Source organism: Caenorhabditis remanei, chromosome V, assembly GCF_010183535.1.
Source record: "Caenorhabditis remanei strain PX506 chromosome V, whole genome shotgun sequence".
Taxonomy (NCBI): Eukaryota; Metazoa; Nematoda; class Chromadorea; order Rhabditida; family Rhabditidae; genus Caenorhabditis; species Caenorhabditis remanei.
In genome coordinates this window covers 8057708-8073961 of record NC_071332.1, presented here as the reverse complement: position 1 = coordinate 8073961, position 16254 = coordinate 8057708, and the positions used below count along the sequence as shown (strand labels likewise).

The 16254-nt window shown below is 40.7% G+C and overlaps 2 protein-coding genes across 2 annotated transcripts; both read left to right on the top strand.

The window, feature by feature from the left end:
* Positions 1–4685: 4685 nt before the first annotated feature.
* GCK72_018091 (uncharacterized protein) lies at positions 4686–5317 on the top strand (the record flags this gene model as incomplete). The annotated part of the gene is made up of 3 exons (XM_053732385.1): positions 4686–4817; positions 5020–5076; positions 5126–5317. 3 exons carry the CDS (start codon positions 4686–4688, stop codon positions 5315–5317), a joined length of 381 nt encoding a protein of 126 aa, XP_053581298.1.
* A 4214-nt stretch (positions 5318–9531) lies between these two features.
* GCK72_018090 (uncharacterized protein) lies at positions 9532–12501 on the top strand (the record flags this gene model as incomplete). Its single annotated transcript, XM_003113989.2, has 5 exons — positions 9532–9744; positions 10217–10309; positions 10365–10540; positions 11408–11665; positions 11919–12501. The coding sequence occupies 5 exons, from the start codon at positions 9532–9534 to the stop codon at positions 12499–12501; spliced, it is 1323 nt and encodes a 440-aa protein (XP_003114037.2).
* Between the last annotated feature and the right edge of the window lie 3753 nt (positions 12502–16254).

The following is a 16254-nucleotide window of genomic DNA, read 5'->3' as shown; positions in this document are numbered from 1 at the left end:
TACCAATATCTGGTTCCGAGTCATCTTGAGGTTCAGGTTCCGAGTCATCTTGAGGTTCAGGTTCCGAGTCATCTTGAGGTTCAGGTTCCGATTCATTTTGAGGTTCAGGTTCCGATTCATTTTGAGGTTCAGGTTCCGATTCATTTTGAGGTTCAGGTTCCGATTCATTTTGAGGTCCATGTTCCGATTCCGTATCAGATTCATCTTCCTGTTCAGTATTGGACTCATCTTCACTGTTTTTCTCTTGATACACTATTTTCTTGTTCCTGTCCTGATCTCTGACATAAATTCCGTTGTCATCTTCTGCAGACGATGATTCGCCTCCCGAAGAAGGTGAATCTGGAGGAGAAGATGATGGGGAAGGTGAGAGTGGCAATGGAGAATTAGCAGGAAGGGAACGTTCAGGAGAGCTTTCAGAAGAAGAAGAATCAGAAAAATGAATGTCTTCAAATGAATCTACTCGCCGGTAACTGCCCATTTCAATTAGCAAGCGATTGAGGAGTTTTTCTTTATCGTAGAATCGTCTCCACATGTAATTATACATGTGGCCTTCAAGGCGATTTTCTGGTGTACCGAATCTGGGCTTTAGTTTTGACTTCAGTGCATTCCACGTTGCTTCGATCCCCTGAGTGTGGATGGAGCGATCGTTAGGATTGATAAAATTGTATTTGTGGTTCACTACGCCGTGACCGTATCCCGGAATGTTTGAGATGCCTCTGTAAGCAGCCCATCCGTCCGACATTATTGTTGTACCTGAACAAAAACTTTGGCAAAGGAGAATTTCGAATTAATTACCTGGCAGCACGTATTTTTCAATAATTGGAATGAGTGTTACTGCGTCTCGTGTTGGTACTCTGAACATAACCACCTTCTTGCTTCCTCTTTCCAGCATCCCAAACACCCAAATCTGCTTGCGTCGTAAATTCCGGCCTCGGTTGTACTTCGCCCTCACCACGAGTGTTTCGTCTATTTCCACCACCTTTCCTGTAAGAAAACGTAATTATATTGCGTAAACGTAATTAGCAACAATAAGATAACATAACAATAACTTACCCGGTCCGCCAAGCGTGAGGTGTCGTTGGCCTTCCCGCACAAACCACTGCTCTGTCATTCGACGAAAGTCTTCCTGTAGGTCAACCACTGTCTGCTTGCTTGTTTTAAACTGAGCGACAACATCATCAATGGGCTTCCCGGGGTTTTCTACCCAATCAGCAGCAATGAAGAGTGTTTGTTGTATTGTTAACTTTCTATTTTCGAAATACGTCCCGGCCCTGATATTAACATCTCAAATTTTATTTAAAAAATTGTATTATTACCGAATGGCTTTCTTTTCTCCATAACCAGTTTGCTTCCGGCAGCTTTTACAGCGCCATATGTGCTTGTCGTGAGCAGTGCTACGATCAACAGACAGAACCATTCTGTCCTTGCATGTCTCACACCAGCGTGTGTTGGGAACCAGATCATATCTAGAATGAACTAGTTACTAGCTTTTAAATAATTACTTTCTCACCGTGCAAGAAACTCCAAGCCTTTCTTTGCAACCTCGGTGGCTTCATCTGAAAGAGGACCAATGTAGTTTGCGAGGTTTCTGGAGTCAAGCTGTTCTAAGTCCAACAAGTCGTATAAATACCCAGGGCGGTGGGTGATTTCGTATTTCGTTTTCTTCTTTCCCTTCCAATTTATTACGATAAAGCATTGTTTATTTTTTTAAATTAACTTTTTTAAACTATTAGCAACTCTATTTTCTGAGTTTATTTCAGTTGATAACATGAAGGTCTCCATTTCGCTTCTTCTCATCTTCTTCTTCTTCATACTGCAATCCGATGCGAAGTTCCGTGGCCGGTTCTCTTATTCCCGTTATAAAAAGGTGAGGTTTTGCAGATTCTCTCATAGTTTTGAGACAATTGTTTCAGATACCTTTCAACCATATGGAAGAGGAAGTTATTCCGCCTCCACCGGAATTTCATACAACGATGGATGTCGCTGATCATACCGAAGGCACGGAGTTCCTCGTCGAAGGCCGTTTTAGGGGACGGTGAGAATTTAATAACCGGATTTTGAAAATTGGTATTGGATTTCAGATTCGATATAGACCTCGCCTGTGAAAAGGGAAAACTATGCATTCCTTTACATATATGCGCACGCCCCTCCGAAATGGTTAGTTTCACTCAACTTCTTACTTTTCCTGAATAATATCTTTTTCAGGCCTTCGTCTTCAACTCCGTGTTCGACTCCGGAATTTATGACCTAGAAGAACGGCGCTACTTCTTTTTGGAAAAGAGGACATTCATCCGGGTGTCAATTATTGTGCGGTCCTCATTTTTTGAGGTGGGGCGTTTATATTTTACATTTCTTCAAATTATTTTTTCAGATCACGGTAAATGACGAATGGAGCAAGATTTATGAATTCCGGATGGCTGTCAATAAAGTCACCCACATCCGTGTGAAGGGTGACATCAAGGTGGATGTCATTGAGGTCTACCCTCCAGTTCCGGATTCAGACACCCTCCAGCCAGAACAAGAAGAAGAAAAAGAAGAAGAAGAAGAAGAAGAACAAGAAGAAGAACAAGAAGAAGAAGTAGAAGTTATCCTCCAGCCAGAAGAAAAAGAAGAAGAAGAATTCAAAAAAGTTTAAAAATTGTTTCTTATATCTACAGTTTTCTTCCCAAGTTTAGTTATATTCTGTATTCTTTTCCAACAAACACTAAATATCGCATTTTGTTATAATAAAAATGTTAAAATAAATCATGTTATAATAAAAAAAGCTTATTCAAATAAATTATAAAACACATATTGAAAGAAAAACGAAAAAATTCAAAAAATAGAATGAAAATTTTGGTTCCGGGATTTTTTTTTGGTTCCGGGATTTTTTTTTGGTTCCGGTATTTTTTTTTGGTTCCGGGATTTTTTTTTCGTTCCGGGATTTTTTTTTCGTTCCGGGATTTTTTTTCGTTCCGGGATTTTTTTTTTTCGTTCCGGGATTTTTTCTTCGTTCCGGCGTTCTAGAACAGTGCCGGAATTTCTTTGTGTCAATGGAGAGCGCTTCAATTCTGATATACATTTCGTTATCATGATTCTGGAATTCTCAACCCCCAGGACTGTCTATCTCTCTGTAAAACACTCATTGCCTTTGGACGTCTTTCCCATCCCTTTTCCCCCATCCGAAGTTCAACAACTTCTGACAAAAGAATAGAGAAGCACCAGAACCACCGCCATCATCATCATCATAATCATCACTATACATCCTCCTCCACTTTCTCCTTATTCTTCATCTCTTTTCTATATTTTCCCACTCCAAATCATATGTAAATATGATTTTAAGAGGGTCCCCCTCCGTTTACTAACACATAAGCTCTTCACATGCATCTTTCTCAGATTCGCCTATTCTTGCGATTATGTAGATTGTGTTAAATCGCGTGTGTGTGCCCTGAAGCGCCATGATTTTGTGTCAGAGAAGGAGTGGGACCACATATCTACTACGGTAGGATACTGGAGCCGGCCAATGATCGAGTTGTGTGACACGATGATGGAAGTGGAAGTTTCGAGAAAATTTGAATAGGAAATTGTATGAGACTCGGTTTGAAGAGGAAGCCACGTATGACGAAGTGCAGAGGCATCTGATGATCGATGGAGCATGTCTAAACCGGATGATCTACAATAGGAAACCCCCCTGATCTTTTACCGAACCTGTCAATTAAGTGACAAACGTTTCTTTACTGAACAAAAGTGGGTGGTAACAGGTGTACAATAGAAATAACATCTCCGTTCATAGAAATCCATTATGTCATTGTGTGTTGACTTGTTACCTCACTCTCGTCACTAATCCGCCATGGCCTCAATCCTGATAGTGTAGTCGTTTGCAGCAGGCCCAGGTTAATGGTACGCATGTAGAGATGTTTATCGGAAGGCTTAGTGATATAACTATGGGGGGAAGTGAAGCAGGTGACGATTACGGTATATCCCTTACTGACTTTTGAGAAGGGTCAAAGCGATGAGAAGTTGATTTTTTCGAGCGGGAAACATAAAGAATCGGGGTGTTTTGGCAGAGGTAAGAGTGAAGGATCACTTGACTAAAGCGGTTCTTTTCTTAATAGATACAGTAGTACAAGATGACAATGAATCTCGACGCGCGAGAAAAAAGACCGAGAAGGCGAAGAGAATGGCAATGGTTTGATTGGCACCACTTATCGATGATCATGACCTTCTTTTCGTTTTGTTCTTCATCGTTTAGCAATTTCGTCTCTACCTGTCTTCATTCACCTCTTAATTTCGATGGAACGCAACTCGGGTTGAAATCGAATAATAAGAAAACGGTAGATGACGATGAAAACAAAAAGGAGAAATGGTGGAACAGGATTCAGAATCTTATAGACGTCAGATGTCAGGCGTCACCTAGAAATAGATGCACCGTCTAATTATGAAGATCTAATTACAACGATCTTTATCAAAGCACCTGTACTTCCTATTTCCTAATGATCCCTTTTCGGATTCTGATATTTCTTCGATTTCCTATATTTCTTCTTCGTGAACTCCAGAGAACTCACAGTTTAGATATACATCACTTCGCACCTATCTCAAAAACTCCTGGAACAATGAAACGATCATCAGCCACAGCTAAGTGTAGTTCACACCTATCAGGTGTTCAGGATGTCTTCACACTCTCTCAACACTGAAAATTTTCAAATATGAATATTAAAGAACGTGTTGATACGATAAAAAAGACACTGTCACTCATCCCATCCCTCCCGTTTTCCTCCACCTTCACTTCATTTGTTCTCGCGTGTTCATTCGTGTCATCAATTATCGAAGCACTTATCGTGTGTTTATTGGACCCGTAGCCGTCTGTCAGCAACTCTTGAGCCCCCTTCTAAATTCTAGTGTCGCACACAAAAGGAAAGACAAGTTGTTAGGAGTTGCAAATTAGCATAAATCTGTGATGACAGCTTGAGCTTTCCACACTTTACTTTTAGAAGCAAACCGGAAGATAATGAAATCAAAATCTCAATTAATTACTTTCAGTACAATGTCATTGGAAGCTATCCACAGCCAGGATCTGGAGGAGAGTATGATGTGCAGGTAGAAGCATTACAAGGCGTACTGTAGATCGAAAACCTCATTATTTCAGGATGGATTCGGATGGACCAATGGAGCTATTCTAGATCTTCTTCTGACCTACAACGATAGACTTTTTGTCCCGGACAACTTCATCAACGCAACTACTGCTTCACCCGTTCAGACGACTACGAAAGTTGCTCTGACCCAACTCCAGAATTCATGGGTCATCTTCTTTGCAATCCTAATTTATCAGCTTTTCTGAATCTAGTCACAAATTTTGAAACTGTATGTAAATATATAAACACCGTTCATTTCATCGCTTCCCCCCTTCCTCTTCATTTTCGCGCATTACATCGTTCCGATGATTCAGGGGTGTATGAAGAAATAACCTGAAAGACGTCGTCGATGGGGTTTCCTTCTTATTCTTTCTTTTGGTATACACCGCCGGAAGTTGTATTAACAATAGGCAATAGGTAGCCGCATATTGGCGGCGGGAGCCAGCTACCCCTTTCGTTTATGAATGACACAATTGGAATAAGAAGGGGTGGTACAATAGAAAAAGGAAGAAGAGAGGGTCCACAATAAATGGAATATTAAAAGAAAAAAGAAAAGGAATTTAATAGAAAATACGTCATTTATAGAATCGTTTTTGCCTATCAGTGGTCACTCAACCGTACCGGTCAAACTTAGGTCAAGGGGTCCCAACCAAGTTTCTAGAAGCCGCCAGGGTCTTGAATTATGTCTAATGAGACTGCAGGAATTCATTTTCTGTAGAAACAGATACTGATTCAGAGTCTCTAACTCTGAAATTTTCGGAAAGCAAACTAACTGGAATAGATATTCGGTCTGAAAGTCTTGACAAGAGTTTCCGACATCCACCATTCTCGAATCGGCAGATAGTCAGATTGTATGTAATACATTTCATTCTGATCCCCGATCTCATAACATCTAGTTTCAGACTTTTTTCCCTCATTCCCTATCTCCCAGAACATTGTGATCTGTTAACATGAACTGTGTCTTTTCCTTCTTTCTGACTGATATCACCTGATATTTGTCAACTCAGCGAAGAATCATTGTCGGTTCTCCTTTCTCTTTTCCTTCTTCACCATCTTGTCGTTCTCACTCAATCTCTTTTCTTTCACAATTCACTTGAAACCGGCGGCTCGTATAGTAGTCGCAATTGCCGAAAGAGAGAAGGATACGGTAGGAGCAACAAATACGACACTTGTTATATCACTGCTCTAGTGGCGCTTCGTTTCTTCTTCTTCATTTTCCAATTGCCTCAAGTTGTATTTGTCTTTTCACTGAGTCCCCATCATCAGAGAGCGCGAAATGCGGGCGCGGGGTGGTCTTTATGTCTTTATGAGCATTCAATTACCGTAGCACATTTGGATAGCCAACGGAGAGAGAGAATGGGTCAAATTTCCAGATGCATCCCCCATCGTGCACATTCTCACCTGTCCGAAAACGATCAAGATATGAATCTACATGCTCAACAGGGGGCAAATGAACTGTCCAGTTGTCTTAGCTTCTTATCTAGATGTATCAATATGTTGCGCAGCGGATTATCCGGGAAGCTCCAATGATGTAACACGTGTTTAGTGAAGTCAAATTACTAGGTGCAAGCTAGAAGGATGAGCAGTCGTTTAAAAGGGCAATCAAAAAGACTGGAGTCCCTACAGTAGAACAAATTGAATTCCCCAATTTTTATTCCGTGCAAACACTAAATTTCCAGTTTCCAGTCATAGGTCAACTTTAGTCCGTGAGCCGGATAATAGCTTCCGGAGCCGTTTTGAAACTCTCTCGACTTCTATAAATTTCCCTCACATCGTCTCCATTGTACTTTTCGATGGGACAAAAGGCTATTAGTCTCGGAAAGGTGGACCGGAAGTTGACACGGATTATTAGACTGATCGTCGTTTTGGACAAATAGGTAGAGATATACACAGGGTAACGGGAGAGCAAAACGTTGACAATGTATCAATAATAATAATCAGAAGGTCCTCCTTCCCTCTGGTTGCTCTCACAAATACCTTACGCACACTTGTTCCCGCGCATACTTCTAGCCTCCCCCCTCACAGAAGTTTATGCATACATATAAGTACCATTTGATGATCTGTGCGGTTAATGATCGTGTTCTTCTCCTTGTTCGTACTTAAAAGCGAGAGGTTAGTAAGTCGAGATTCTACACGCCATCCCATCTTCTTCTTCTTCAAAAATCTCATGTTTCTTTTTGGCTTTTCCCCACCAAGATTCTTAATCCGATGAGACCCCCCCCCCCCCCCCGAATGTTGGTATAAGAGCTATGTAGTCAATTGTAACCAATTAAAATAGATGAGAGGGGGCAGTGAGGAGATGCACATGTTTTAAGGAGTCGTCTCGGATCTTAGGGCTTATGGCGTAATATTTGGATAACAGGAGGATAAGTGCTCCCAAAACTGCTACTGCTTCTTCTCCTTCGTCCAAATTGATGGTGACACCGGTGTCGAGTGGATTCGTGTGTTTGGTTCCATCCGGGAAAGGAAGAAGCTGTGATGGAGAGGGAACCGTCTATTGCGTAACGAATGACGTTGCAGATGACCTAATTGAGCATAGTAGCTTCTAAGAAAGTGCCTATCCCTAATTGCAGTTCCGTCTGTTATATCTTTTTTCAAAAAGAAAACACACATGGATAGATGCGTAGATCCCTAAACGATACTGTAACAGGAGAAGCCATTACATTAATACCAGTGATTCCTAATCCACACTATTTTACGTAACCTTTTTTTCCCGACTGCTATCGAATTTCGCTTGGGATGGATTACGGTAGCGGAGCAAGAGGGAAGGAATCATTTGCTTCTCACAGGCACGCGTGAGGGAGCAAACATCCCGAGACACCACTCAGTGACAATGAACCTCCCGACACGCTGGTTAGATATGTGTATCGATTTGATTTGTTAGTTGATGGTTGGGGAAGAAAACGATAGAATACAGATCTTCCGCATGATTCTTAATCCTGGTATCATTGGCGCGCGCTAAAAGGCTTAACGGGAAGGGAAGACGACGACAGCAGAGAAGATGATGATGAAGATGACGGTCAAGGTTTTGATGGTTGTCTTCACATTGATATATCACACATACCAAGATATTGTTCATATGATTTACAGGTGTTCGGTTGTGTAGACAAAGAGTAACAGGTCATGAGAGGACACCTGAGACTCTACTCTTCAGATGTACGCCGGTATGTGATGATGTGAAATCTATATCTAGAAAACATTGATTTCGAAATTTTCACAATTTTCATTGAAGAGCATTATACTTTCTTTTGATCTCAAGCCCCGTCTTCAATTCGTCTTTTGACTCCTTCTCCAATTGCCACACTAATCAATTAATCACTCAAGCGAGCTGTCATCGTCACTTATAGGTTCCGAAATTGACTGAAAACAACTAATGGCAAGGGGTCGAATGAGAGGGCGGTGTGATTGGTAAGAAGTGGATGGAAAGAAACAGAAACACTAAATAAATGCCATTAGCGAAAGAGAAAAAATAAAGAAAGACCTCTTTCAAATCATCCATCGAGATGGGGGTCTGGCGCCTTCTCGAGAGAGAGAGGAGTACTTCTTGTTTTCATCAATGTCATACAAAGGAGTACGGTATTAGAAGTTTTTGGAAAAATTAGTTTTGATCTACACACGTCTGTTAAACACGTGTAGATCATTTTAGTGCATGGCTGAATGTGAGAACACACTGTAGGTGTGACCTGATGGCGTACGTATGCCTAACTTAAGATTTTTCCTAGATAGAAGAGACAGGACCACCTGCTCATAATTAAGGTTCTGTGGGTTGGTTGCCTAGTTGCCTAGGGATGGATCGATTTCTCATATTATATGTTATACAATGTTAGTTATAAAAGTAGGATTGAGCGAGGACTTGTTATTCTATTTGCAACCATCTCATAGCTATCGATTGCTAAATTTTATAAAAATAATGTTAGAGGGGAAGTCTGAATGAAAACTTTCATTTTCAGAAGACCTCGTTTTACTAATTGTACAAATCTATCTCTTTCGCGGAAGCTTCTTTTCTCTCTCTCCATCAACATCTTCAATCGTCATCCCTCTCCACCCCATCCCTTCCATCTCTGACGCCGGGCCCCCTGATTAGTTTCGCAGTTAAACAAAAGCTTCCTAATGATACTCACTTACCACTACCCCAGGGACAAGTCCCTAGTATCGTCTCTTTTACCCACATCCTCCTTTCCGAATGGGGGCGGGGTTTCAGCGGGGGTTAGCCAACCCGCGCGTCCCGCCAGAGACTCCGCCCCGTATCATTAGAAAGATTCGTTGCGTCGAGCGCATACATACAACTACACCATTCGATACGATACACTCTTACCCAACTCTTTGTCATCTTTAACTATAACCCCACCTTAACTTTTCGATTCCAGGTTTTCATAACCCCCTGAAACTGATCCTGGATTCCGAACCCATTGCCTTGGACATGTTCACTCCAGAACAGTTCCAAAAGATGGTGAACCAATTGGGTAACTTTTCCCAATTGGGGCAAATGTTCCAACCTGGAAATATGGCAATGCTCCAAGCTCTTCAAGCCAATGGAGCCGCTCCCACCCCATCACTATTCCCTACAATGCCAGTCATGTCTCCACTCGCCGCACCGTCTTCACCAACTACCTCGAATTTGACTGCTGACCAGGTTAGTTTCATTGTTTAGTTTAGAAGTCATCAGATAGTATTCTCTTGATGATAGCGCCCAAATAAATGTGTCATTTGAGAGAGAACCCTGATGAGCCATCAAAGCAAAAGACCGCTTCAGGCATCAGAATAGTTGAGAGTAGCAAAAAAGAAAAAGAGTTTAGAACTAAATGATGTAAAAAGAGAGGGAAAAAACGATTTGATCAAATTTGAAACGTATCTTTTCCTCTTCTCCTTTTCTTCTCACTTCCGTTCTTCTTCTTCTTTCCTTTACTTTCAATCCAATCATGCTTCTTGTCTTCTCATAACTTTATTGCTTTTTGTCTCCTCTTCTTCTCGCCTTCTGCAACAAAGTGCAAAACTAAATTCCATTTCATTCCCCTTCTCTTGTTACACAAAATGATTGAAATATGTTTGATGAAGAAATGTATGAGACATCATCTATCCCCCTATCGTTCAATATCAACTTTCAGATTGTAAAAACTTGTGAGCAACTCGAAACCGATGGAGATGTAGATGGACTCTTCAGATTCATTTGCACGATTCCACCTCAGAAAGCTCAAGAGGTATCGTTCTCCTTATCTATAACTTGATCTGTAACTAATTCCCCCCGTCTTTCAGGTTGCTGCCCAAGAGTCATTCCTCCGTGCGAGAGCCCTTGTCTGTTTCCATGCTGGTCACTTCCGGGAGCTCTACTCAATTCTGGAGAATAATGCATTCTCGAAGAAGCATCACCCAAAACTTCAGGAGATGTGGCATGAAGCTCACTATCGAGATCAAGAGAAGAGTCGTCAAAAGTGAGTTGTGTTTGTATGTTGTTGTCTCTTCTTCGGGTTCCTTCTCATTGTCTTTAGGCGCTATCATTAGTGTGAGAGAAGGAAAAACATAGCCTACTGTAAGAGGTAGCATCAAGGCGCTATTGTATGTGAGTGAGAGAAAGAAAAAAGGAGCCGGCTCCCTTTGCTTTCAATCTTGTCGGACAATATTTGCGTTGAGTGAGACAAGAAGAAGGGTCTTTCTCGCTTTTCTTCCTACATCGATAGGACTGATAGAGAGACAGATACCTCATTCGAGAGGAAGAACAAAACGATTAGAAAAGAACAAGAGACACGGAGAACCAGACCTTTTGAATCTAGATCTAGATCCACCAATACCCATTCCAATCCACGTGTATCACTAGTCTCATGACCACTTCTTTCCGAATCCACTGTCAAGTATCCATGTTGAAATTAGGTTCATTTTGATTCCATGTGTAAAAGGAACGGTAAATGCTTGCTAATCGTACCTTCCTCTATCCGAGGGGTCATCCTCATGACCATAACATACCACCACAATCCGACGAAGAACACAAATTTGACACCTCAACACAAAAACCGATGTAGCTTTTAGAGCCTTCTCGCATGCCGTCTGTCGTCGTTGCGAGAAAGATGCGCGCCCTCTAATTAGCTGATTGGCGTTGATTTTTGTGAAGCATACACTACCGGCTAAAGAGCCCCTGAAAAGAGAGAGAGACGGACCATATGTGCGGCATGCACTGTGTTAATCGGATAATTTGTTTGACTCCTTACCGACAGATTAGTCTCAAGAAAAGGAGAAGAAGAGAAGACATGTTTATAAACATCCATAAGGGATTAGCTCATTGTTTCAATTCCAATCTTTTCCAGATCTCTTTGTGCTGTTGACAAGTACCGTATTCGGAAGAAGTTCCCAATGCCTCTGACAATTTGGGATGGAGAACAGAAGACGCATTGTTTCAAGGAGAGAACCAGATCAACTCTTCGAGAATGGTATCTCAAGGATCCGTACCCGAATCCACCAAAGAAGAAGGAATTGGCACAAGCTACCGGATTGACTCAGATGCAAGTTGGAAATTGGTTCAAGAATCGAAGACAACGAGATCGTGCGGCGGCAGCCAAGAACAAGTAAGTTATACTCCTTCAGAACATTTATAAAAATAACTTTTGGTCAGTTTATGTTTGTCAACTTTATACATACCTCGTTGTCTGGTAGTAGGCAACAATTAAAAACGGATCAGGAAGTTTGCCTCTCCATTTCTCGACCTTATGATCCTATGTAATCTTTCTTTTTTGGTTGTCTTATAATCTGGAAATGACCCTATGTATTTCAGTTTCATTTACGTTTCTTTTGGCATTGCAAACAAAGAATTTCTTTCAGAATGAATACAACTGGCGTCGAATTGAGGAAGATTGCATCAGACATGTCGGATTCAGATGATGACTTCGAGGGATCGATGACAGATTCTCCAAGTCCAATCGATGAACCAAAGGATCTCAGCAAGAGTCATATTCCCAAGCTCCAGGCATCACTGCTCCCAAAAATGAACACTCCATTCGATATGTTCGCTGCAGCAGCCGCCAATCCCTTCATGTTGAATCCAGCAATCTACATGTCATTCCATAACTTTTTCAACCAAATCAACAAGAACTCTCAAGCAGAAGAAGAGGAAAATACGGATGTGAAGGCTCTTGCTGATGCAGAAGATGAGGTAGAAACAACAACAAAGAAGAGATCAAAACTGAGTATTGATGAGATATTGAACATCAAATCAGAAGTATCTCCCTCTCAGTGCTCACCTTGTTCAAATGAATCTTTGTCTCCAACACATAAAGTGAAGAAAGAAGTGAAGAAAGAAGATGATGAAGCAGTGGCAGAAGATGATTTTGATATTATGAAGACTCGAGAACTGGATGATTCAGCTCATGCCTCACCGAAGTCTTCCACGTCTCAATCGGAATGATTTCGTCATTTTCTGATTTGTAATTATTGTGTAGTCATCTTCATCCTACTCCCATTTGCTTCTTCCCATCTCAGTTCAAAACCGTTCATGTCAAAACCAGAACAAACTCAAAAACGTTCCTAAATACCCTTGTTTCACTCGAATGTCTACTTTTCATCCGGTACCATTTCTTCGTTTTTTCTTAATCTTCATTCGAGCTTCTCCCTTTCTCTCCGATTTGCCACTTTGAACCTCACCTTCAGATTTCCTTTCTATTGTTTTTCTTTCTTCAAACACACAATCTTCAGATGAATGCTACACCGCTTTCCAGCTCATTTCATTTCCAGCTCTAGCGGCGTTTTGAGCATTCATCTGTTAGACTTTTCTTACCCAAATGTATTATTTTTCTGGAAATTATTTAAAGAAAAACTACAGCACAACACCAATTATCTCTAATCTCAGATCTAATAAATAGTATTCATTTCATAAAACTGTCTTGGTTGTTTCATTTTCAAGAAAAAAACTATGCAATATCCATCTCTTCCCCACCAAGCTACAGTAATTATGATACTGTATGTTTATTACGCAACCATATTGTAGAATAGTACTTGAATTCTTCTTGTCCCAATGAGATGATAGTATATCTTCTTGGATTGGGTGTCAACTATGTGATCCCCCAAAATGCTCTATGTGTACCTGTACTCTCACTCAAAGTGCCTCCTCCCTCTACAAGTGTTTGTTCTATTCAACCAGGGGGTAATTTAGAACCAAACAAGCAATCAAGAATCATTTGTATCGATTTCAATATACAACTACCGTAGTCTTCCACACTTTCCACGTCATCCAACATCTCATATGACGCATCATGAGGTATTCGAGGTATTCGAGCAGCACATCCATATCGCTTATTGGTTTGATGTCGAATTACACGCTCATTAAACTGAGTGAGTGGTTTTGTGTATAGATGGGAAAAGCTCTTTGTGGTCCCCCTTCCTTTCTAACTCTTCTAGTATCCAATATCTGCCAATACCTGGTTGCCTTTTACATATGGATGCAGTCATCCAAAAATTGATGGCTCATATTGAGAGAGGGTAGGGATCTTTAGTTTTATTTCATCATTACAGATCGACGTCCAAACTTTCTTCTCATCTTTTTATCACTTCTTCTTCTTCTTCTTCGTCTTTTTCTCCATCATCATCGTCACTAATTCGTATCACACAGAAACCAACCCACACACCCAACAACCCCATTAAGAAGTGGTGAGAGAAGAGTGATACGGTAGATCAGAACAAGGAGAAGAAAGGAGACGAATCAAATAGAAAATCTGTTTGCAGAATCCGATTCTGAATCCATTAGGACCGATTTATCGACACCTTTTTTCGTTTGTGTGACCGGTGTGTCTAATCAGTCGAATAATACAACAACACCTTGATAGGGGGGCCAAGGATTATTGCTGAATTAGTGAAGGTTGGGGAACAAAAAAACTCGAAAAAATGGAAGATTAGATACAAGGGTGAGATGAGCATGAAAAATGTGTCTCTGAAACTTTTGTTCGCATTACCAATCTTATCTGAAAACTGACACAGGCATTATGACTCCTGAAGGTTCATTCATGATATCCGTGTAGATTTCAGATTAAAGTGACAAGAGTGACAGTTCAAGAAAGGTCGAATGCAGAGCTGAATATTCAGTAAGTGGTAGAAACTAAAGAGTCCAGGCGAATTTCCTGGGTTGATACTCAGATTTCAGATAGCTGAGACTCCGCACACAAAATTTTCAGATCATCCACATCAGAAATTTACTAAATTATATTCTGTTTCTGTTATTTTATAACCTGAAAATGAGTGTAATCTATTCATTCTTTTGCCCCAATTCCATAGCATACTCTCTGACTACGGTATCAAAAGGCAACTTTCTCGAGAGAGGTCATCTGATCCTCTTCTCAAGAATCAAATCTCTCGGAAGCATTGTGTATGTCTATTCAAGCCTTTTCTAATAGAAACCAATTAGTTGACACCTTGTCTTCTCTTCCTTCTTTTCACAACGGGAGAGCAAAACGGTCAATCGGGAACGAAACGGATCGTCGTGGTTGTCCTCGAACGCAATTACTGTTGCCCTTTACCTCGTGAAATGATGACATGGGGTTGGAAATCCATAAAGAGGAGAAGGGACGATTTGTTTGATACCTGACACACGGCTATTATCTCTATTATGTTTAGACATATACTATGTATGTGTACTACATCCAGTTTTGATTTCACACTTTTAATTGCCGCCGGAGGTGTGTGTGTGTGCTTCCTGAAATTTGATACGCCAAACAGCGCGGTCACTTTCGAAAAATAAGAACTGTCGAAAAGGGAAAAAGGGAAAAGGAAAAGGAAAAAGAGCAGATGGAATGAGATGTTGACTTTAAAGGATACAGATTAGTCTACTGTTCGTTTGCTTGGTAAGCGAGATGTATTGCGTAATCAGTGAGAACATACGGTGAGCATAGCTGCTTATTATCCGGGGGTGTTGGTTTTTGTATTATATTCTCAGTTATTCTCCGACAAGCTCTTTGAAAGAATACCTGTACCTTCTGCTACATCTCAATTAGTTACGGCTCACAGATGGTAACAGCAGATGAACAAGAATAAGAAGGTACAAATGAGAGGGTGGGGAACGGTGATAGAAAAACATTTTGAAAATGAGAGAAAGGTTCTGAATTTCATGGGTGAAAACTGTATTCGCGGGCATGATATCTCAGAATTATAACCACTCTACTGTAAAACTGAGTTTTTCTTTATTTCAGAACACTTCCTTTTCAGGACTTATCTGTAACTGGCCGCCTACCGAGGATCTCAACTAACTATTTGAAGAATAGAACTCTAGTTCGCGACCCTTTTGATCTGAAATTGATCTGCTACAGATTGAGAAACATTTGAAAAATCTGAATTTAGAGAATGGTGATCATAGAAACCCTTCTGACAAGCGAAATCCGAATTAATGTCATCTTTTTATTACCAGCATCTCCGCTTCATCACAGTCCCACAGATATCTGATAACTGTTATCAAGATTGTCTATACAGTTATCAACTGTCAATAAGTATGTAAACCAACTGATAGTATCTTGTCACCTTCTCCCATTCCAATCCAATCCACTTCCATGTTACGCCTAATGAGATGATCACTAGATTATCTCTCCATTCCCCTCATTGCCGTGTCCTCGGATTGGCGCATGTCCAATTTCACGCCTCATCTCCTTCGTGTGACTATCCGAACTTCTTTGTTTCTCTCAACACTATATCTCTTCTCGGGGTTGAAAGTTTGTTTTATTCATGTCACCTCATCCGGATGGGAAGAGCTCAAGAGGGGTGGGACACCACGTGTCATGTATAGATATTTAGATGAGAAGAATGGGTGTGAAGTGCCTCACAGCATGATACCGTAACCAATCGACGACAGGAGGTGTCAATTGTTATGTACTCTTTTGGCTGAGATATGAGAACGATTTGAAGGAGAAGAGGAAGATGAGAACAGTGGTAACAGGTGTGGTAACAGTCATTGAAACAAACTTAGAATCAGAACAAACTGAATGTAGTTCGAGCTGTTGAAATAACTTTTCTAGACCCTTTTTCAGAACTTCCATAATGGAAACACCCGAAAATAGATTCCTCTCAATTCGAAAAGTGATTTCTGAAAAAGAAAACAGCGACACAAACAACCAAAAGTTATTACTTGTATTATTATTCTTGTGAAGTATTGTGAGAAAATCTGAAAGTGTTTTGGAGTTAT